This window comes from Ylistrum balloti, unplaced genomic scaffold, assembly GCF_031769215.1.
Source record: "Ylistrum balloti isolate Yb309-2 unplaced genomic scaffold, AGI_CSIRO_Ybal_v1 Utg371318, whole genome shotgun sequence".
Lineage (NCBI taxonomy): Eukaryota > Metazoa > Mollusca > Bivalvia > Pectinida > Pectinidae > Ylistrum > Ylistrum balloti.
In genome coordinates, this window is record NW_026782703.1 from 535101 (window position 1) to 561056 (window position 25956).

General features: G+C 37.9%; 1 protein-coding gene across 1 annotated transcript in view; it reads right to left on the minus strand.

Moving 5' to 3' along the window:
• The window catches only part of LOC132561986 (diacylglycerol kinase delta-like), a 109064-nt gene that overhangs the window by 13468 nt on the left and 69640 nt on the right, over positions 1-25956 (minus strand). Inside the window, exons 7-19 of the mRNA XM_060226713.1 lie at positions 16226-16358; positions 14114-14220; positions 13619-13744; positions 5698-5877; positions 5348-5430; positions 4879-4987; positions 3991-4130; positions 3358-3415; positions 2910-3004; positions 2572-2626; positions 2129-2209; positions 753-848; positions 347-434 (exon numbers count right to left, since the gene is read on the minus strand). Coding sequence (XP_060082696.1) covers positions 347-434; positions 753-848; positions 2129-2209; positions 2572-2626; positions 2910-3004; positions 3358-3415; positions 3991-4130; positions 4879-4987; positions 5348-5430; positions 5698-5877; positions 13619-13744; positions 14114-14220; positions 16226-16358 — 1351 coding nt within the window. The remainder of the gene's footprint in view (positions 1-346; positions 435-752; positions 849-2128; positions 2210-2571; positions 2627-2909; positions 3005-3357; positions 3416-3990; positions 4131-4878; positions 4988-5347; positions 5431-5697; positions 5878-13618; positions 13745-14113; positions 14221-16225; positions 16359-25956) is intronic.

Genomic DNA, 25956 nt, shown 5'->3' on the forward strand with positions numbered 1-25956 from the left:
AGTCCTCAAGAAGTATCTATAACAAACTTTCTAAATCAAAATCCAAGATGGCCACCTGACCAAAAATCAAATGGAAGCAACAAGGGACCAAGGGGCCCCTATACTTGAGAAAAATTTAGTTATTAATTCTCTAGAAATAGTGAAAAAATCATAGATTGCCGCCTGTCAGACATTTTTTCCCCGATCTGTCCCAAAAATCAAATGGTCACGACTAGGGACACAGGCAAATCTGATGATGGTGAACTAAAAAAGGCAGCAATAACAAGTACCTTTAATATCAACACCCATTTTGTCTTCTCACACAATGTTAACTGAATACAAACCTCCCAGTAAGTATTGCTCTCACCTCTCTCTGTGTGTTCTATTATCTGTCGTATTGCCTTTTTTAGGCTATTTGCCCGGGACATCAAGGCATCTCTGGGTTTGAAAATTGCCTGAAAAAATAAATCAATGTTCATGAAGATAATGGCATGAAAAGTAGAACTGAATTCATACCAGTAAACAAAACATGGTGAAAATGAAGCAGAAGTTTGGAAAATTTCCTTAGTAATTAATCAGTAAACTTAACAAATACAGGAAAATTTTACTCTGACTTCTTAAAGACACAAAACAGCTCTCAAAAGTTTGTCTAGCATTAAATGGGAACTACCTTAACATACTGATGTGAAAGTCCATGAAATTAACTCTATCCTATTAACACAATATATCGAAAATGAGGGACACATCTCCCAAACAAGTCCTCATCTACTTACAGTTTTTGTTTTAGGAGGCACGCTAATTTCTCCAGGAACTACATCGTTATCCGGAGTTACCATCACTGGATCTGACTCCTCGTGGTGACTCTGTACCTAAAACAGGCAAATCACACCTCTGTAAATCATCAGTCCTGTGGGGAAACTATTAAATCATAGGGAAGTTCTATAAGGAAAATTAGTGAATCTCAAATGTGGTATGTTGGGATACAGGCAAATACTAAGTCCTGTTGGGAAAGTGGTATATCATAGTGAAGTTCTAGGTATATCATAGGCAAGTTCTTTTGGAAAATAGGCAAATCACAATTCACATGGCAGATCACAAATCCCATTGTAATAAAGTACTTTTTGGTATCCATTAAATGACAAATACATTGTACCGAGAAAACATTACAAGACAAAAAATATGTTTCATGGGTTATCATAATGTTATATGTGATTGAGTTCCCCTAGATGTTTGTGGGAGTGCAAGACATCTTACCCAATATGCTGATATAAATGTAAGTTGACTTACCTGAGATTCTGTTAAGAGGGTTAGACAACTTAACTGAGATGTTGCTGAGAGGATTAATCAACTCACCTGAGATGTTCCTGAGAGGGTAAGACAACTCACCTGAGATGTTGCTGAGAGGGTAAGACAACTCACCTGAGATGTTGCTGAGAGGTTAAGACAACTCACCTGAGATGTTGCTGAGAGGTTAAGACAACATCACCTGAGATGTTGCTGAGAGGGTAAGACAACTCAACTGAGATATTGCTGAGAGGGTAAGACAACTCACCTGAGATATTGCTGAGAGGGTAAGACAACTCATCTGAGATGTTGCTGAGAGGTTAAGACAACATCACCTGAGATGTTGCTGAGAGGGTAAGACAACTCAACTGAGATGTTGCTGAGAGGGTAAGACAACTCACCTGAGATATTGCTGAGAGGGTAAGACAACTCACCTGAGATGTTGTTGAGAGGGTAAGACAACTCACCTGAGATGTTGCTGAGAGGTTAAGACAACTCATCTGAGATGTTGCTGAGAGGTTAAGACAACATCACCTGAGATGTTGCTGAGAGGGTAAGACAACTCAACTGAGATGTTGCTGAGAGGGTAAGACAACTCACCTGAGATATTGCTGAGAGGGTAAGACAACTCACCTGAGATGTTGTTGAGAGGGTAAGACAACTCACCTGAGATGTTGCTGAGAGGTTAAGACAACATCACCTGAGATGTTGCTGAGAGGGTAAGACAACTCACCTGAGATGTTGCTGAGAGGGTAAGACAACTCACCTGAGATGTTGCTGAGAGGGTAAGACAACTCACCTGAGATGTTGTTGAGAGGGTAAGACAACTCACCTGAGATGTTGCTGAGAGGTTAAGACAACTCACCTGAGATGTTGCAGTGGATGCTTGAGCTTCCTCTTTTAGAGTGACGAGCAGACTATCTAATTTCTCATTCAGTACATTACACTGAAAAAATATTAACAAAACATATTCTGTAATTTCGACCAGTTACATTTTTGTATCATATATAATAATAATAATTAGTTTTTCATCAATGTCTTCTTTCCCAAAATGTTAATTTAGTACACATGGTATGTGTTCATACTGTATCATCAACAGTCAATCCAACATATTCTGTCCTTTAGTCATAACAAGGACAAAAAAATTGTAGAATATTTCACATAGATTTCTCATGAATCCTTCTTTATTATGGTTAAGATTTCATCCAGGTTGAGATATAAAATTATTTTTTGCAAAGTCTAACTGTACAGAGTGGAATAAATCCTATTTGTCTAAGTAGAACCCAAATTTCGACACAAACAACATACCTCATAGGACTCTCCAACTTTGGCAACAAAATCTTTAACAGTTTCACATAACACTCTAAAATATAAACAAAATTCATGAAAATAACATGAGACAACTTTTGTTAGTATTTCTCTCATATTAATTATATTAACACTCAATATGTATTTTAAAACATCTCATTTCCATTACAAAAAAATAATTGTATTATGTATTTTTATCTTTATGCATTTTAATTTCCTTAGCAAACATGAATAAGATATTATGATTTCTCACTGCAAATGTTAAATGCTGAACTTCTGAAATGAAATAGAAAACAAACAAATTTTCTTTCCACAGAATTTTATAAAGGACATCTTACTTTGCTGAAGAAATAACAATAGAATGATCTTCGGAATGTAGAATCTTGGAAAGATGATTGGCGACAGAGTCTTCATATACTGATATAGGGTCAAACTGCAACCAGAAAAGGGAGGTAAGTATGAATGTGATGTAAAATGGAACAGGTGCATTACCTTAGGTTTTAAAGATTAAATAACATTCTGTATTTTTGAGAGAAAGAAACCCCCCCCAAAAAAAACAAAACAAAAAAACCCCAAAATGCAAAAAACCATTGTTTTGCAAATTAGTTCTCTTTTGAATGTTAATATCTTGCACACTTCCTTACAACAAATAACATTACTGCATGTATTTTTCACAATGACAAGACTTGAAAAAGTTAAACTACAAAAAAAAATTATATTGCTGATTAAATTTGAATCAACAAACAAAGGATATTTTTTGGGTGCTATTTCTACATTAATTCATACCTGTTGAGACAGTTTTCTAGGGGGAGGCATTGTACCCTCGTAGGTCCATATACTCCACCTGTAAATGTCAGAAATCTTAAACTTTTGTTTTCCATTAAATTATTTACTGATTTATCTGCAGGTAAATGTCAACACAAAGTTATTACAATTCTGAAGAAGAAATCCACTTGTGATCTACCATTCAAAATGGAAATTGTCTTTACAATAACTGCAGTAAGAGAACTGATGATTTTTATCAAATGACTACATTCATTATATATCACTGTGAAAATGAATATTCAAGTATCATTTTCCGATTCTAATACAGCCCTACTGAATGAATATTAAATATAAAGTACATATGAATGAACTACAACACTAGACGGGCTAGGCAGATGGTGGGCTAAAAATGACAGACTTAAGTACTTGTGTGATGAAACCACATCATTATAGTTTTAAGTAATTAGATAAACTGCAGAAAGACATCACAATTACCATTAGTACTTGTATACAGTAAGCTGAAGCAATTCAGGATTGACTGCAAATTAAAACTCCAGGGCAATGACCCTCTATACAGAAAGTGGCTATCACTTTTCTTGTAAGCCAGGTTCAATACAAATTAACAAATTCCAGTTCACACATTCAATAACTTACCTATCCAGCATCTTAATTTGAGAATGTTCCAGTTTTTCCAATATCACAGTCAGTTGTGTATCTGCTTCAAATGTTGCTCCCCACCCGAGGACACGTGCTAAGTCATTTCCTGTACCAAACGGTAGCACCCCAACTTGACACTACAACACAGAATTACACCAGTACTTGTTTAATAAACAGCACACAGGGTGACAGTGAAAATGAAATTTAAGTTCTGTCAATATATTTAAGACACATAACAGAAAAAACATTTGTAAAGATCTGCGACGTGTGAGGATTGACGCTTCCTCGCCGTGGTGATTTGTGTTTCTCAGGAGGCTGACAAACGGACGTCCCTTCGCTGTGGTGGTTGTGTCATTTGGCATGACCTTTAACCCTAATTGCTCTAGAGGGCCTGTAACGGCCTCCTGTATATTGTTCAATGAGTTAGCTTGTAGCCACTACGAGAAACCCTATCTCAATATGACATGGCTATTCATGGAGTGATGTACCCAGCAAACCAAACAATTCTGATCTTAAACAAGAGGCCCATGGGCCTTAACGGTCATCTGACATTAGATACAAGATATTTGACCCATGTGACCTTTAAAGTGGGTAAAGGTCATTCATTTGAACAAACTTGATAGAGCTCCATGCCAGTATACTCTGTGCCAAGTATTAGCCCCCTAGACCTTCTAGTATTTGAGAAGAAGTTGTTTGAATGAAAAGTTTACGCACGGCGGACGACGACGGACGAAGCACGATGGCTATAGGTCATCTTGACCCTTTGGGTCAGATGACCTAAAAACTCATCCCGACACACATGCCCCTAAATGGATATCTGTTTTACAATGGTTCCTTTTTCCTGGCTTGTTATGTTGCTATGTTAACAATGACATTAAAACTTACCTGTCTATGTAGATCTAATTTATCTATCTCAGACAGTACCCAGCCCACACTTCCATCACCTCCACACACCAAGATTCGGAACTGGTCAAATTTTTGGAATAGTCTTAACCTAGAATTAAACGAGGATCAAGAAGAAATGATGGAGAGTCACAATAAAACAAACCTATTGTATAATGTATGGAGGCCATGAAGGAACGTGCTTGAAATAAAATGATTTCTCTATATTTATCATAAATTTACCAAGTGGATACATTCCATATTTACAGTGTGCTCAACGTAAACTTTGAACTGAACACTGATATGATACTGGTATTGATTAAGCTTAGTCAAAACCTGTTTCCATTGTTGGAAAATATATATATAAATAAAAGTTTATGTGGTTCAGACATAGATACATGTAAATCAATAATCTTTGTCACAATCCTTATGTGGTGAAAGTCCTCAAATTAGAGATAAAAAAAGTAGTTACCCTGGGTGAGGTCCTCCATTCATGAGATCAAACACCTGAGCAGGATTTAATAGCTGCTTAAACCGTCGTAAAAATTTAACTCCCTGAAACATAGATTATAAAGGAATCACTATTGTACTATAAAATTTTTAACTTTTATCCGTGTGTTATACAAACAATTTACAGCAGTGTTAACTGTAATTCTTACCATTTTTTCAATAGTTTACTACCTTATCAAAGGGAGATAAAATCAGCACAAAATATCTGGTAGCATATAGCCTTAACCAATCTCCTTCGAGAAATCATTCCTGATAACAGGTTTCAATCAATTTTATCAACAAGAATTTTAGGTCAATTGAAAAGTACTATACCTGATTGTCGCCTGATTTCGTGTTGACAAAGACGAGGAGAGGTGAAGTTCCCGCAGGACGTGTTGCCTCCCAGTAACCATCAGAATCTATGTTATTGATGGCAATTGGAGGTAGAATAGACACTTTACATTGACCTAAAGGACACTGGGACTGGAAGTACTCCTTACAGCCTGTATGAACCTGTAATATGATGACATATATATAATAGACACTAAGACAGGAAGTACTCCTTACAGCCTGTATGAACCTGTAATATGTTGACATATATATAACAGACACTGAGACAGGAAGTACTCCTTACAGCCTGTATGAACCTGTAATATGATGATATATATATAATAGACACTAAGACAGGAAGTACTCCTTACAGCCTGTATGAACCTGTAATATGATGATATATATATAATAGACACTAAGACAGGAAGTACTCCTTACAGCCTGTATGAACCTGTAATATGTTGACATATATATAACAGACACTGAGACAGGAAGTACTCCTTACAGCCTGTATGAACCTGTAATATGATGATATATATATAACAGACACTGAGACAGGAAATAGTTCTTAAAGCCTACACCTGTAACATTATCTTGTTTAAATCTCTTGCGGAAGGGAAAAATATTCTCTCAACTACATTCTTGACATCATCTATAGTTATCATATTGTTGAAAATAAAATGAAAATCAAATAGAAAAAGTGAAACAGATAAATTCTCCCTGAAAACTTCTTTATTGGGTACAAAATTTTAACAAAGGGCAAAATTATGGCGTTGCAGGCCCCCAATTTAGTATACTGTACATTCTCTCACTATTAACAATGTATACACTAAGTTTCATTATCCTAGTTTAAATGCAAGCAACGTTTCGCTCATGTCACAAAATTTTAACAAAGGTCAATAACTCTGTCACTGAGGAGTTCCGGGCTCTTAATTTGATACACTTTCATACAACCAATGTTAACACAAAGTTTCATGGTCCTTGTTTAACTTTGGGCAAAGTCGTACTCTGGATATGAAAGGATGGATGGAAGGATGGACAAACAAGGCAGCAACTATATGCTTCCTTGAAAATTATCGGAGAGCATAAAAATGTATACAGATAAGATTTCTAATGAAATTGTTACATTTTTTTGTGAAATGTTGTCATTTCAGTCTTGGATATCATTTATCAAAGTTTGAATACATGTAAAGAACAACTATAGGAACTCAATCTTAAACATCACAATCAAGATTTTATTCCATTATCATTCAAGTTTCCTTCTCTTCTCTAGAAAGCACTTGACTAATCTCAATGACTGTTTCTAAGATCAGGTTTTAATGTCAGAACTTTGGCAACTAATGCTAACAACATTTAAATTGTACAATCCTGTAATCACCATGGAATCAGAATTATAAGTAAACCAGCTCTATACATCTGACATAGATTTTTCCTATTAACATCATATAGTGTTTGACAGATTATATCAGGAAGATAAAAGACTGTTTTGTGTAATACAATGTGATTCCCAGACCTTTCTCTGATGGCTAAAATAATCATATGGTTTTTTGTTTTTTATTTAACCTTTCCCTGCTTTGTCAAAATAACAGACAGATTAAGTTTTTCGTGACTTATTAAACAAACTTTCATAAAGCAGTCTTTGGATTATGCATATGTTTTTTCTTTAACTGATGTATTAATAGTTTAACCATCATCTCTTCCCTTTGATAATATCTGACATAAACAGCTTAACAGACATTTTTTCCTAGTGGCTGTTTTGTTTTGTGGTTGAGTGGCATTTGAAATGCCAGTTTATATCAAGAGATAGGTTTGTCTGATAAATTAATTTCACATCTGTTATATTTAAATATGAAAAAAATAAAACAAAAGTTTACATAAAATGTCAATCATACATATTTTATTACATGTCGTGAGCTCTTTATTGTTACAACATAGTGAACTAAAAAACCCTGTGTAAAACTGAGTAGACATAGAACTAATATGGATGTCCACTGTGTGTGCTCTTTATTGTTATAACATAGTGAACTAAAAAACCCTGTGTAAAACTGAGTAGACATTGAACTAATATGGATGTCCTCTGTGTGTGCTCTTTATTGTTATAACATAGTGAACTAAAAAACCCTGTGTAAAACTGAGTAGACATAGAACTAATATGGATGTCCTCTGTGTGTGCTCTTTATTGTTATAACATAGTGAACTAAAAAACCCTGTGTAAAACTGAGTAGACATAGAACTAATATGGACGTCCACTGTGCGTGCTCTTTATTGTTATAACATAGTGAACTAAAAAACCCTGTGTAAAAATGAGTAGACATTGAACTATGTGTGTGATACACTATAGAATATCACAATCTGTATTGTCTGTTATGTCAGAGAGCTATGTGTGTGATACATGGTTAAATATAACAATCTGTATTGTATGTTATGTCAGAGAGCTATGTGTGTGATACATAGTTAAATATAACAATCTGTATTGTATGTTATGTCAGAGAGCTATGTGTGTGATACATGGTTAAATATAACAATCTGTATTGTATGTTATGTCAGAGAGCTATGTGTGTGATACATGGTTAAATATAACAATATAAATAATCTGTATTGTATGTTATGACAATCTGTATTGTATGTTATGTCAGAGTGCTATGTGTGTGATACATGGTTAAATATAACAATCTGTATTGTATGTTATGTCAGAGTGCTATGTGTGTGATACATGATAAAATATAACAATCTGTATTGTATGTTATGTCAGAGTGCTATGTGTGTGATACATGGTTAAATATAATGTCAGAGAGCTATGTGTGTGATATGTTAAATATATGTGTTATGTCAGAGAGCTATGTGTGTGATACATGGTTAAATATAATCTGTATTGTATGTTATGTCAGAGAGCTATGTGTGTGTTACATAGTTAAATATAACAATCTGTATTGTATGTTATGTCAGAGAGCTATGTGTGTGATACATGGTTAAATATAACAATCTGTATTGTATGTTATGTCAGAGAGCTATGTGTGTGATACATGGTTAAATATAACAATCTGTATTGTATGTTATGTCAGAGTGCTATGTGTGTGATACATGATAAAATATAACAATCTGTACTGTATGTTATGTCAGAGAGCTGTGTGTGTGATACATGGTTAAATATAACAATCTGTATTGTGTGTTATGTCAGAGAGCTATGTGTGTGATACATAGTTAAATATAACAATCTGTATTGTATGTTATGTCAGAGAGCTATGTGTGTGATACATGGTTAAATATAATGCTCTTTGTATTGTCTGTTATGTCAGAGAGCTATGTGTGTGATACATAGTTAAATATAACAATCTGTATTGTCTGTTATGTCAGAGAGCTATGTGTGTGATACATGATAAAATATAACAATCTGTATTGTATGTTATGTCAGAGTGCTATGTGTGTGATACATGGTTAAATATAATGCTCTATGTAATATGTGTTATGTCAGAGAGCTATGTGTGTAATACATGGTTAAATATAACAATCTGTATTGTATGTTATGTCCGAGTGCTATGTGTGTGATACATGGTTAAATATCACAATCTGTATTGTATGTTATGTCAGAGAGCTATGTGTGTGATACATGGTTAAATATAATGCTCTATGTAATATGTGTTATGTCAGAGAGCTATGTGTGTGATACACTAGAGAATACCACAATCTGTATTGTATGTTATGTCAGAGAGCTATGTGTGTGATACATGATAAAATATAACAATCTGTATTGTATGTTATGTCCGAGTGCTATGTGTGTGATACATGGTTAAATATAATGCTCTATGTAATATGTGTTATGTCAGAGAGCTATGTGTGTGATACACTAGAGAATATCACAATCTGTATTGTATGTTATGTCAGAGAGCTATGTGTGTGATACATGGTTAAATATAATGCTCTATGTAATATGTGTTATGTCTGAGAGCTATGTATGTGATACACTATAGAATATCACAATCTGTATATGAATTATGGTACTTTTAGCATATCAGTATTTTCATTCTTGATTTTTTAAAAGGCACTAATCTCAAGTTGATTTTGAAAATTATCGTAACCATTCTAATACAGTTCAATATCATCATCAGACCATTTATTGGGAATTCTTTCTATTGTGACCACTAATCTAAGCCCAAAATTGTTCATAAACAATACTCCATTGAGAAATCATTTCTGTTTAGAGACCAAATATCCAAAAACATCATAACGTGAAAATTCAAAAGCTGATCAATAGTCTTTTCATCATTCTTCATTTTTCTGTTGAAACCTAACTGTAGAAAGTTCTTTGTATATTTCCTAACTTAGCAGATGTTTCCTTATTTATTGATTTTCAGCCTTAGAAATAACTTGTAATTGATATGTATTTTCAGCATGTCTTCATTCCGAGACAAGGGATCCCAGAGTCTTATTGATCACTTACAAAATGTTTCTTTGTAATTACACTTAATCAAGTTATATTCAAATTCTTGAATTCAATTCAATTTATTGTGCTGTTGCATTCACTTCAAATAGAATTTTATCCAATTAAGCATTTTATCAATCAATACAAACCACATAAACAAATGCTTTGAAAATCTGAAATCCATTCCATATTTTCCAGATAAATTCCATCTTTGCATGTGGTTTTATAATGTATTTGCAGTAGTGAACTTGTGTTCGTTATAAAACACTGTTTTCAAATGAAAAGTAATATCTCAAATATAACAATTATAAAGATAAGGTACAGACTGGGAGTTTCTGTATAATCATTAATTTTGGTAGAGGTTTTATTTTCACAGATTTCACTGGTACTCTGAATCCATTCATCCATAAAGTGCTAAAATTAGTATAAGTAGATTTATTGAACTTTACTTAGTGTTTTTCTTCATTATCAACGGAGAAAACTGAGGAGGGACAAGTTTGGCAGGTATGGTGTATCCATACAGGAATTGTTACAAGGAGGTTTGAGTGATTGGGATAGACTTACCATGACTTTACATGGTTACTAGTAAGTTTGAGTGATTGGGACAGACTTACCATGACTTTACATGGTTACCAGGAGGTTTGAGTGAATTACCATGACTTTACATGGTTACCAGGAGGTTTGAGTGAATTACCATGACTTTACATGGTTACCAGTAAGTTTGGGCGATTGGGATAGACCTACCATGACTTTACATGGTTACTAGTAAGTTTGGGCGATTGGGATAGACTTACCATGACTTTACATGGTTACCAGTAAGTTTAAGTGATTGGGATAGACCTACCATGACTTTACATGGTTACTAGTAAGTTTGGGCGATTGGGATAGACTTACCATGACTTTACATGGTTACCAGTAAGTTTGGGCGATTGGGATAGACTTACCATGACATTACATGGTTACCAGGAGGTTTGAGTGATTGGGATAGACTTACCATGGCTTTACATGGTTACTAGTAAGTTTGAGTGATTGGGATAGACTTACCATGACTTTACATGGTTACTAATAAGTTTGAGTGATTGGGATAGACTTATCATGACTTTACATGGTTACTAGTAAGTTTGAGTGATTGGGATAGACTTACCATGACTTTACATGGTTACTAATAAGTTTGAGTGATTGGGATAGACTTACCATGACATTACATGGTTACCAGGAGGTTTGAGTGAATTAAAATGACTTTACATGGTTACTAATAAGTTTGAGTGATTGGGATAGACTTACCATGACTTTACATGGTTACTAATAAGTTTGAGTGATTGGGATAGACTTACCATGACTTTACATGGTTACTAATAAGTTTGAGTGATTGGGATAGACTTATCATGACTTTACATGGTTACTAGTAAGTTTGAGTGATTGGGATGGACTTACCATGACTTTACATGGTTACTAATAAGTTTGAGTGATTGGGATAGACTTACCATGACTTTACATGGTTACTAGTAAGTTTGAGTGATTGGGATAGACTTACCATGACTTTACATGGTTACTAATAAGTTTGAGTGATTGGGATAGACTTACCATGACTTTACATGGTTACTAATAAGTTTGAGTGATTGGGATAGACTTACCATGACTTTACATGGTTACCAGGAGGTTTGAGTGATTGGGATAGACTTACCATGACTTTACATGGTTACTAGTAAGTTTGAGTGATTGGGATAGACTTACCATGACTTTACATGGTTACCAGGAGGTTTGAGTGAATTACCATGACTTTACATGGTTACCAGGAGGTTTGAGTGAATTACCATGACTTTACATGGTTACTAATAAGTTTGAGTGATTGGGATAGACTTACCATGACTTTACATGGTTACTAGTAAGTTTGAGTGATTGGGATAGACTTACCATGACTTTACATGGTTACCAGGAGGTTTGAGTGATTGGGATAGACTTACCATGACTTTACATGGTTACTAGTAAGTTTGAGTGATTGGGACAGACTTACCATGACTTTACATGGTTACTAGTAAGTTTGAGTGACTGGGATAGACTTACCATGGCTTTACATGGTTACCAGGAGGTTTGAGTGAATTACCATGACTTTACATGGTTACCAGGAGGTTTGAGTGAATTACCATGACTTTACATGGTTACCAGGAGGTTTGAGTGATTGGGATAGACTTACCATGACTTTACATGGTTACCAGGAGGTTTGAGTGATTGGGATAGACTTACCATGACTTTACATGGTTACCAGGAGGTTTGAGTGAATTACCATGACTTTACATGGTTACCAGGAGGTTTGAGTGAATTACCATGACTTTACATGGTTACTAGTAAGTTTGGGTGATTGGGATAGACTTACCATGGCTTTACATGGTTACTAGTAAGTTTGAGTGACTGGGATAGACTTACCATGGCTTTACATGGTTACTAGTAAGTTTGAGTGACTGGGATAGACTTACCATGGCTTTACATGGTTACTAGTAAGTTTGAGTGACTGGGATAGACTTACCATGGCTTTACATGGTTACTAGTAAGTTTGAGTGACTGGGATAGACTTACCATGGCTTTACATGGTTACCAGGAGGTTTGAGTGAATTACCATGACTTTACATGGTTTCTAGTAAGTTTGAGTGATTGGGATAGACCTACCATGACTTTACATGGTTACCAGGAGGTTTGAGTGAATTACCATGACTTTACATGGTTACTAGTAAGTTTGAGTGATTGGGATGGACTTACCATGACTTTACATGGTTACCAGGAGGTTTGAGTGAATTACCATGACTTTACATGGTTACCAGGAGGTTTGAGTGATTGGGATAGACTTACCATGACTTTACATGGTTACCAGGAGGTTTGAGTGAATTACCATGACTTTACATGGTTACCAGGAGGTTTGAGTGAATTACCATGACTTTACATGGTTTCTAGTAAGTTTGAGTGATTGGGATAGACCTACCATGACTTTACATAGTTACCAGGAGGTTTGAGTGATTGGGATAGACTTACCATGACTTTACATGGTTACTAGTAAGTTTGAGTGATTGGGATAGACTTACCATGACTTTACATGGTTACTAGTAAGTTTGGGTGATTGGGATAGACTTACCATGACTTTACATGGTTACCAGGAGGTTTGAGTGATCGGGATAGACTTACCATGACTTTACATGGTTACTAGTAAGTTTAAGTGATTGGGATAGACCTACCATGACTTTACATGGTTACCAGGAGGTTTGAGTGATTGGGATAGACTTACCATGGCTTTACATGGTTACTAGTAAGTTTGAGTGATTGGGATGGACTTACCGTGGCTTTACATGGTTACCAGGAGGTTTGAGTGAATTACCATGACTTTACATGGTTACCAGGAGGTTTGAGTGAATTACCATGACTTTACATGGTTACTAGTAAGTTTGAGTGATTGGGATAGACTTACCATGACATTACATGGTTACTAAGAGGTTTGAGTGATTGGGACAAACTTACCATGGCTTTACACCAAAGACATCGCCAGTCTTGAACCTTGAGCACACTTCCACATGTTTTATCACATACATTACATTTAGCACTAACAGGCAGGTTTCCTTCTAACCATTGATGTGGCATAGCAATCTGTAATCATAAGTATAAACTCATTAATCAAAACACATTTCACTTACAAAGTCAGTATTGTGAAGTCATTGTTAGCTTAAGTGTCCCCTGATTTTGGTCTTTCTATAAGATTATAAAATTAAAATTGGGAATATTTTAGTATTGTATAAAATCAACCACCAACTGTTACATAGCTGTATTTTATGATAGTCATGAAACAAAATATCCAGTAAATAGTTTTTCAAGACGTCATCTTTTTAAAGAAAATAGCTGTGAATGACAGAGAGTTAAATGCTTAACAATCTATGGTGTTACACATAAGAATAAGTCTTTGACCCTTGACCCTTATTTGGCATGACATGGAATTTGCCTTTGACCTCTGACCCTTACCCCATCCTCATCCTCAATGATGTCCTTCCCAATAGCTGCCAAGGTTGCCCACTTGCAGTTGGCTGCAGCCTTCACGGCACAGCGCTTATGAGCTTTGAACTTACACACTGTAACAAAGAAAACAAACATCATCTTTCATTGAAGTCACTTCTTGTCAGTTACAGCATTCTTCTGTGTCATATATGTTACTTACAGATGCTTTTATTCTGAATTATGATAGGTTAACTTTTTTTTTGGTTTAGAAAAATATTTATTTCCTCAGCAATTAATTTAAAGGAGGCTGCCAGGGTTGAGGAGCTCTGGGATCAGTCCCCAAACAGCTGAACACCATCACGCAGAGGCCTCTCTTTCAACATACTGACACGTTTAGCTATATTATAATAAAATAAATATTCTGGTAAACCGAGTATAAATAGACAGATAAACAAATAAAACTTCTTAAAGAACAAAGCAGGGTAAACAAACAGGACAAAAATACAAACAGGACAGACAAATGGACAGACAAACGGACAGACAAATGGACAGACAAATGGATATGTTAACTTTTAGCCGGCATACAGTATTTTCTGTTGATCATGGTCTTTTTACAAAGAGCACGAAGAGGTATAGCCACTAAGTAAATTGATCAAGGCTTATACTGCTTTTTAATCTTTTTTTACCTTCATACTAACCAAGCTACAGTGTTACACCTAATATTTATTTACAAATCAAGCAAACATGAATTTCAGTACAGTGTAAATTGTTTTCACTTTTGTTTATTTCTGTAAAAAGATAAAAATAAATATAATAACTCTATTTGTAGATATTATGTTCACTCCCTACCTACTTATTTTTATTTTTACATTTAAGTGTTCGTCTGTTAATGTTGTCACGCTTACAAAACTTTACCAAAGCTGTCTCTTGCTCATCTTTGAAAATAATTTTTTTATATTTGAACAGTTAAATCAGCAAGGTTGTAGCTGTTGACATGAATTACTCTCCCATTGACTACAAACAGTAAATTTGATGCTTACTCAGTAACTAGCATCAGTTCAACCTCCACATACACACCAAACTTAGGGACTATTTGATGTGAAGGGATCATGTCACATGGTGATGTTGCTTACGTAATTTATATAAAGCTGCCCTAGAATACATGGCAACCTTCCATTTTTGTAACATGTTTCTTTAAAGACAGAGTTGTGTCCTGAAGATATGACGTCAACATTACATCACTACAACCTAAATGATTAATTTATCAGGATTGTCAACTGTTCATATACATCAACTTGACATTTCTTTAAATCATGCAATATTGAAATATCAAATATATTGAATTCTAGGCCTAGTGCACCTCCCCATCTAGATCTTAATATTTCTCTTTAATCAATTTTGATTTCCCTTTCAGGTTTCAAAATTAAGGCCCTCAGCATCACTGACAAGTCGTAGAGAGACAAAATGAACAGCTGTGTGATGTAGTTAAATTCTAAACTCTATCTAACTCTTAAGTCGGTATTGAAATAAGCCATTCACGTCTTTCATGTAATCCTCTTAAAGTTTAACAGATATATCATAAACATCTGATAATAATGGAGAAAATCTATCATATAAAATGGAAACAGATAGAAGATACTACAATTGAACTTTAACACATTCAAGAAAACAGCATTTTATCAGGACCAATATGAAATCTAACTAGGTTAAATTCTCTGCCTATATCTTGTTTTCATCAAGTCACAAATTTTATGATGCCACGAGTTATATATTACAATTGAAACATTGGGAACCTTTAGTCGTTATGTGTTACTATACATATGATTATAACATGCTATATGTAATTGGTATTAAAACATAACAAGCCTTACTGATATTTCATTTTTATGAAAATGAGGACTTGATGAAGGCTTATGACAAGACCACATTTATTTTCTTTATGTCTTTCACAATTTTATTTTAATAACAAAAAGTTTTTCTGCAGCACAAATATAAAGTATCATGTATCTAACGTAATCTTTGTTGATCTTAAATTTATTCAAAACATGTATTTTTCTCAGTTAAAAATTCTGTTTCAAATATCATTTTCCAAATTTTTTTACCTGTGAAAAAGGAAATAAATAAATTTCAATGACACACCTTCGCATGAAAGCCCATGGGAGGTAACTCCAGACAGTGCCTCACGGCAAACATTACAGTAAGTTGGTCTAGCATGTGAACAGGCATACCAGTTGTGCTGGCCAGACATCATCTCTCGTTGGCTGGCATTGCCCTGAAACAATGAACATATAAAGGCTTTTCAATAAAAGGTGTTTTCTAAAATTATCTGTAAAAAAATAATATTTAGTATGATACCAAACATCATAACCAGCTACCTCCAAACAGCCAGTACTGACCAGCTACCTCAAACAGTCAGTACTGACCAGCTACATCCAAACACTCTGTACTGACAAACTACCATCTAACTGTTAGTACTGACAAACTAACTCCCAACAGTCAGTACTGACCAGCTACCTCCAAACAGCCAGTACTGACCAGCTACATCCAAACACTCTGTACTGACAAACTACCATCTAACTGTTAGTACTGACAAACTAACGCCCAACAGTCAGTACTGACCAGCTACCTCAAACAGTCAGTACTGACCAGCTACATCCAAACACTCTGTACTGACAAACTACCATCTAACTGTTAGTACTGACAAACTAACGCCAAACAGTCAGTACTGACCAGCTACCTCCAAACAGCCAGTACTGACCAGCTACCTCCAAACAGCCAGTACTGACCAGCTAGCTACCTCCAAACAGCCAGTTCTGACAAACTAACACCCAACAGTCAGCACTGACAAACTAACACCCAACAACCAGTACTGACAAACTACCACCCAACAGTCAGTACTGACAAACTACCACCCAACAGTCAGTACCGACAAACTACCACCCAACAACCAGTACCGACAAACTACCACCCAACAGTCAGTACTGACAAGCTACCACCCAACAACCAGTACCGACAAACTACCACCCAACAACCAGAACTGACAAACTACCACCCAACAGTCAGTACCGACAAACTACCACCCAACAACCAGTACCGACAAACTACCACCCAACAACCAGTACCGACAAACTACCACCCAACAACCAGTACTGACAAACTACAACCCAACAGTCAGTACCGACAAACTACCACCCAACAGTCAGTACCGACAAACTACCACCCAACAACCAGTACCGACAAACTACCACCCAACAACCAGTACCGACAAACTACCACCCAACAGTCAGTACCGACAAACTACCACCCAACAACCAGAACTGACAAACTACCACCCAACAGTCAGTACCGACAAACTACCACCCAACAACCAGTACTGACAAACTACAACCCAACAGTCAGTACCGACAAACTACCACCCAACAACCAGAACTGACAAACTACCACCCAACAGTCAGTACCGACAAACTACCACCCAACAACCAGTACTGACAAACTACAACCCAACAGTCAGTACCGACAAACTACCACCCAACAGTCAGTACCGACAAACTACCACCCAACAACCAGTACCGACAAACTACCACCCAACAACCAGTACCGACAAACTACCACCCAACAGTCAGTACCGACAAACTACCACCCAACAACCAGTACCGACAAACTACCACCCAACAGTCAGTACCGACAAACTACCACCCAACAGTCAGTACTGACAAGCTACCACCCAACAGTCAGTACTGACAAACTACCACCCAACAGTCAGTACCGACAAGCTACCACCCAACAGTCAGTACCGACAAACTACCTCCAAACAGTCAGTACTGACTAGCTACCTCAAACAGCCAGAATTGACCAGCTACCTCAAACAGCCAGCACTGACCAGCTACCTCTAAACAGTCAGCACTGACCAGCTACCTCAAACTGTCAGTACTGACCAGCTACCTCAAACAGTCAGCACTGACCAGCTACCTCCAAACAGTCAGTACTGACAAGCTACCTCCAGACAGTCAGCACTGACCAACTACCTCCAAACAGTCAGTACTGACCAGCTACCTCCAAACAGCCAGAACTGACCAGCTACCTCAAACAGCCAGCACTGACCAGCTACCTCAAACTGTCAGTACTGACCAGCTACCTCAAACAGTCAGCACTGACCAGCTACCTCCAGACAGTCAGCACTGACCAGCTACCTCCAAACAGCCAGCACTGACCAGCTACCTCAAACAGTCAGCACTGACCAGCTACCTCCAAATAGCCAGCACTGACCAGCTACCTCTAAACAGTCAGTACTGACCAGCTACCTCCAAACAGCCAGCACTGACCAGCTACCTCTAAACAGTCAGCACTGACCAGCTACCTCAAACTGTCAGTACTGACCAGCTACCTCCAAACAGCCAGCACTGACCAGCTACCTCTAAACAGTCAGCACTGACCAGCTACCTCAAACTGTCAGTACTGACCAGCTACCTCAAACTGTCAGAACTGACCAGTTACTTCCATGCTGTTTTATGATGGTGACATAGTATTAGTAAAGAGGATGTGATCGATAAGCAACAAAGAGTATAGAGTTACATTGTCATTATACACAAGTGACTATAATATATCTTTACAGTAGCAACATAACATACCAAATATTGTCCATAATCCATGTACTGTCCAGTTTTGATGAAACATTGAAATTCTTTTTGAGGTCACATTTTACATATATTCCTGATAAAGCTTGTCAGCTTGGCTGCCATTACATCAGAACAAGTACGGAATGGCTGCACATGCCTTGTTTCCTACCTGAGTAATACACTTAAGGGGCAATACTCTTTGTGTTTACACAGGTAACATAATTACCTGTCACTCCATATCCATCATACGTCACTTACCTGAGACAATTACACTTGTGATTGATGTACTGACCTATGGCCTACACCTATGGCCTTAACAGGCCACTCCAAACTATACGAAGTCGTATCATCAAATCTTTAATGATTATGAGTAAAAACATGGTATAATTCATAACAGAATTAATGATTGGATTCACCAGATACATTTAGTAAACAACTTATGTGAATGAATTACATACTTAGTGAGGTTAATAAACCCAAGTTGGTTTTCTTTATCACCATTTCTGTATTGGTGACTTCGACCTCGGGGCTAATGATGACCTTACATACGAGTCATGTTTACAATCTTTTTATCTATCCAGATATATGATCGCCACAGTCATCATATGGTGCATGAAGGACAGAAGAGGAAGAAATCTTAATGTATTCATAAGCCTACCCAACATATCCTGCTCCACTTTGCAGTACTTAAGCCTCTTCCCTTTACTAAGGTAGCTTCAACAAAAAAGAAAACCCTTGCAAGTATAAACTTCAGTCTCCTAAGTTTCGCCTTCAAATCACTTGGAATCAGAAACAAGAGATCCCAGAGGGATCTTGGCACTCACCATTGTTTGATCTTTATATGCTCTTTGAAAGTTGGATCTTTTACCTTCTTTTCTCTTCTCGGTTTTTGCTCTTAATGATAAGACATCTGAACATTCCTTTGCAAAAATAAATAATAATCTTTACCTGCCAAATCCAAAATGGCCACCTGGAAGCCATTTTGTTTCTTCAGATCACTCCCAAAAGCAAACGAGCACAAGGAGAGATCAAAGGGAGCATACATATGTAATTTGAGAGATATCCATTCAGTACTTCTTCAGAAATAGCAGTAACAATCTTTACAAGGCAAAATCCGAGATGGCTGCCTGTCAACAAATTTATTTTTCAGACCAGTTCCAAACTCACACAGGCACATCTAGGGACCTAAAGGAATCTATATATGAAATCTGAGAAAGATCTATACAGAAGTTCGCAAGAAATAGCGATAACAAACTTCACTGGAAAAATCCAAGATGGCCGCCTGTTGGATATCTTGTATTTTTATCAGTCCCAAAATCAAACAGGCACAACTAGGGACCAAGGGGAACCTTCATATGCAATTTGAGAAAGATCCCCAAAAGTATCTGCTGCAGTACCCCAAAGCAAATTTACTTAGACATTTGATATATAATTATACACACAGATTGATGTTAACAATTCTATCAATACCATTCTGAGAAACTGGCTCTTGCCAGACCATCAAATGTACCTGGGACATTAGTTCAGTGTAGTTTATATGCTTGCGATGTAAAAAAATTAATATTTATGAAGTTGTCAACGTATATCAATTGCATACCTTGAGAATGATTCTACTTCTCTGTTATTAAGTAGGGGCCTTAACTAATTGTGTTCATTTCTTTATCATTATGTATATACATACAAGTATGTTAAAACAATATCCACAGAAATGATATACCACAATGCCAATATAGAGTACGAACACAGAATGGAAAATAAACAAGAGGTTTATGGGCTTTAATGGTCATCTGACTATAAAGACCTTTATATGAAAAGGGGCGGAAATAAGAATAAATTGATCAACTTCTCTACAGCTTACAAAGAAGACATCGATGGTTCATCAATACATTTTCTCCGAACTTGAAATCATATTGTTTTTTTGTTATAATAAAAAAGTCATTTGAAGACTTTAACACATCCCTGTGACCTTTCAAAAGTGAAAAGGACAATCACATGAACAAAGTTGGTAACCCTTCATTGCAGCATACTACAGGCCAAATATCAACACCCTAAACCTTTTGTGACCTTGAATAATGGCCAAGGTCAGTAATATGAACAAAATTGGTAGCCCATCATTCTGGCATCATTCAGGCCCATTATCAGCACAACTGGAAGATACTGAAGTGGTCACAGGCATGTGGTCTCTTAACACATATTCAATAACCATAACTGAAAGGTATCAAGGTTGTCCAAGGCTGGTGGCCTCTCAATACAGGTTCATTATATAGGTTATAAAGCGATTACAGGGAGGTGGTTCCTATTCAGAAAAGTTTCATTTCAGGTTTGTTCATTTTCGAATTCAAAATGAATTGTTTTCTTCAAGTGAATTATGTAAATGGAAACCAATATCTTACAATATTCTATTGCAAATTCCACAAAATATATTTTAATTCTGGAATCATTTCAGAAAAATAAACAACAAGAAAAAAGATATGTGTGAACATGATCAAATCCAAACTCAATTTAAACAAGACAGGGCTCTCAATCTGCCAGATTTGGGGCCGAAATAGGCCCCATTCCCAATGCAAAATATCTTTTTTTTCCCTATTTAGACCTGATGTTTTCCCAATTCTAAGGAAAACTCCATTATTTTTCCCAATGCTAAGGGCCCCGGGCCCCAGTCCCAAAATGGGGTGTGAGAGCCCTGCAAGAGCCGTCAGAATGGGTTATGCTTCCTAAATTGGACAAAATTTTAGTATGAAGACCTAAATTATGCAGAAGAGAGTTATGGTTCTTGTGCCCTGCCCTTCATCTCACTGAGATCTATCTACCTATAAAGTTTCATGTTGATACCTCTTGTAATTTCAGAGTAATGCTTCGGAAAAATTTAAATATGAAGAATGACAAAGGACAATAACGCCTAGATTATACAAAAGAGAGTGATGGTTCTTGTGCACTGCACTTCACCTTGGTGTGATCTATCTACCTATGACATTTTTGTTGATACCTCTTATAATGTATGTTTTACACTCTACACAAAATCATGAAAGACAGACAAGGAGGGCAACTAGGAGTTCATAATAAAACTTTGGCAAAATATGAACAAACGAAAGACTTATATGGCAACTTCTAAAAAAGTACAAGGGTAATAAGGCCAGGTGTTTCGGAACACTAAGTGTCTGCTTCATCGCCGCCATCCGCAATATATAACTTGGTCAACCAACAGGTAAACAGACATCAAACACATCAAGCTTCATATTGCACAATAACATTGAATATTTCTCACCATTTCTCCATATTATTAAGAAGTTCCTTTATATCATTAAATCATTCAGAGTCTGGAAATCTGTGTTTACAAGAAATACCTACGGCAAAATATTCATATGTTAATTGTTTGGATACATTATTATGGTTTATGTGCTTTCTGCGTTAAAATACACTGTCCAACGTTTGGTGGACATAATGTCAGGCAGATTAGACCTATCTTGTGTTGTTGTGACAATGGCTGCAATTTTGATTGTTTGTACATCCGTTCTTTACATGCATCCTATATAAATGTAAATACTGATGTCAGCAGAGCATGATAAGACAATAACTCTCATCATGTAAACCATGTAAACCAATGTGCTATCTACAAACACATTAGCTCTTCCAGACATCCTGCATTATACCATCCATTTCCATTCTGACATATGCCATCATGAAATCTGTAAATACGATTTATCTTAATCTGAAAAGATATATATGCAGGACAGTTTATCTTGATACTGTCAACTTCACAGTCAGTTGTGAATAAGGAAAAAATCATTGACTGTCTCATCAAAATGATAGTAAAGAAGGAAAGCAAAACCATTGGGAGCTCACACAGACCAAGCCCTATAGTATGATAGTGGTAAATTTGAGGTTTTTCTTGTAAAACCAATTTTCAAGATGTAGTACTTACCATAACTTTAGTATGCATATAATCCACTAATTCCCATTCATTTGTATATAATATAAACGAAAAAAGAGAGATCCCAATATCCCCCTGTAGGGAGCCCCTCTACCTACCCGTAATACCTGCTCACGACCTGAGACACGTCCTTCTTTATCACTTACGCTACAGATGAAAGCGCAGGATAGAGAGGATGGGGAGGCAAGATAATTTGTTATCAACAAAAAGAGGGTGGGACTCAATAAAGTTATGGTAAGTATTACATCATGGAAATTGATTTTACAAGAAAAACCTCAATTTCATTTCAGTAATAATTACCATAACTTTAGTATGCGAATTCGTCTTACAGTAGAGGAGACTCTCACATCCCAGCGCCAATTCAATACAGGGCAGTAAGAAGGGCAGATAATACCCAAGGGGGGAAATTCCAAAAAAAAATAATTAAAAACCACCCGTAGACAGACCACGTGGGACGAGACGCATACTATATGGAAACAGGAGGCGGAACAGCCACAAACTGTGCCACAACCAAGGGCCCCAAGGATAACAGATCGTCAGAAACTGACGTTAGCGACCGTAAATAAAAGTCTGTGAAGGTGGTCAGAATGCGGCTGACATAACCTCCTGAAAGGAAGAGCCTGAAAGGAGGGCCCACGACATAGCGAGAGCCCTGACCTCATGAGCCCTTACTTTGAAAACCCCACGGATCCCCTCATCAGAGTGGTCATAAGCAAAATGAATTACCTCACAGATCCATCTAGAAATGAACTGCGAAGTTATATCCTGCTTACCCCTTTTGATGGGAAGAAACAACGGAGACCGTGAACCTCGCCCCCCTCCCCCTGGTTTTATCTAGATAAAACCGCAATTCCCGACAAGGAAAAAGAGAAATGTCCGTGTCGGAAAGTCCCGCAACCGAAGTCAGGGAAGGATTCCTGATGGGATCCGGGGAAAACCCAGGTACCTGATTCTTGGCCAAGAAGGCAGGATCAGTAACCAGGGTGACTGCAGAGTACCCTCTAGACCATCACAGACAAGCAGGAAGGCATGATAAGGCATGAACTTCACTGCGTCTGTGCCCAGAAGCCAAGGCAATGAGAAAAACCGTCTTTAAAGTGAGAAACTTTAGAGGCCTTCTCAAGGGGCTCATAAGGGACTCTAGTCAAGGAATCTAACATGAATGCTAGATTCCATTGAGAGGCCAACTGCCTAACCCTAGGTCTTGCTATTCCAAAGCTCCTTAATAAGGCTGACAAGGAAGTAGATGTGCTGACTTTCTGCCTGCCATGGAAAGCAAAGACACTAGCTAGAGGAGATTGATAGCCAGCTACAGTTCCAGGAGCAAGATTGTGGTCCCTGAATAAGTACTGGAGAAAATCCGCAATCACTGGAACAGTAGCCGAGTGGATCAATCTGCCTCTCACCACACCAATCACAGAAGATTCTCCATCTGGATTGGTAGATGGCAGAAGAGGAAGACCTGATTGATCTTGTGATGCTCTCTGACACCTCCTCAGAAAAGCCTGCCTGAGTGAGGCCTCCTGTGATATCCTCCAGGCATGAAGCTGGAGGATCTGAGGCTGAGAGTGCATCACGTTGGACCGAGGCTGCCGAAGGAGGTCTCGACTGAGTAGCAGCCGCAATGGCTGGTCCACCAGCAGAGACAGTAACTCCGGAAACCAGGGCTGCCTCGGCCAAAGGGGGGCAACCAGAAGAAGAGAACAATGATGTTCTCGAAACTTCTGGAGCACCCTGCCCACCAGATTGAACGGGGGGAACGCATACGTGTTCAACCTGTTCCAATCCAGAGAGAGAGCATCTACTGCCCAAGCCTGTGGATCGGGGACCAGAGAGACATAGGTCGGCAACTGAGAATTCAGCACTGTGGCAAACAGATCTATGTGAGGTCTGTCCCAAGTCTGACAAACCGCTCGGAACACTGAGGGTTTCAGCCGCCATTCTGTCAACACCAGCTGACGACGCCTGGAAAGAGTGTCGGCAAGGACGTTCAAGCAACCCGGAAGATGCTTGACCTGAATGGTCAAGTCCATCTCCCGGCAAAGCAGAAGCACCTTGATAACCAGGGCACACAGTACATATGATCTGGTGCCCCACTGCTTCTCCAGGTAAGCGACAACTGTGGAGTTGTCTGTCGCCAGACAAATGACCTGTGACTTCAGCACCTCCCAAAGGGACTCTAGAGCCAGCAGGACTGTTCTCATCTCTAACACATTGATGTGTTCGGAGAGCTGTTCCCCAGACCACTCCCCTGATCTGATATGACCGGCCAGGTAGGCGTCCCACCCTGTCATGGAGGCATCCGTGTACAGAGTCATAGAGGGACTCAGCCTGCGGAGGGGAACCCCCACTAGGACGTTGTCTCGAAGAGTCCACCAAGATGCAAAGTCCTTCACCGACTGGGTTATGGTAAGCATCGCTTCCAAATCCCTGGAAGCAGGGACCCAGTTGGAAAGAAGGAACATTTGCAAGGGCCTGATGTGAAGACGCCCCAATGGGACTACATCTGCCAGGGAGTTGAGATACCCCAGAAACCTGAGGAACCAAGGCATCTGAACCCGGGACATGTCCATGAAGGCTAGAGCCATGTCTTGGGCCTTCAAAAACTTGTCCTCCGGTCGAAGGACAATGTCCAGAATTATATTGAAACGGTAACCCAGGAACACAAAGTCCTAAGAAGGGGACACCTCCAACTTCTCTCTGGAGGGAATGAAGCCTATCTTCAGCAAGAGCTTCAGGACCAAGCGGGTATCCCGCATCAACGAATCCCTAACCATGTGTAACATGTAGATGTGAACATGTATACTCCGAGAATGCAGGAAACTCACCACCACCTGTAAGAGTTTGGTAAAAACCAGGGGGGCAGTGGTGAGCCCAAAAGGCATGGCCCGGAACTGGAAAACCCTTCCGTCGCAAGTAAAACGGAGGTACTTCCTTGCCGACTTCTTGATGGGGATATGGAAGTAAGCATCCTTCAGATCGACTGAGGTTGCCCACATATCCTTCCCCACTGAAGCAATGATGCTGTGTGGGGTCTCCATCTGGAAGTGAGGAGAATCTACGTGCTTGTTGAAAGCACTCAAATCGATGATCGGACGCCAAGCACCAGACTTCTTCCAGACCAGAAACATTCTGGAGTAGAAGAAAAGTTCGCTCACCTGAATGTCCCCTAGAACAGAACAACGGCGAGCAAGCATCATGTCAGCAAGCAGAGAAGACTGCAACGCTGCCACCAAAGGTAATGCCGAATTCAGGGCAGACGTGAAACTGTCTGGCATATCTTGTCTCTCCTCGTCAGAAAGCCGATCCTCAGGCAGATCAGA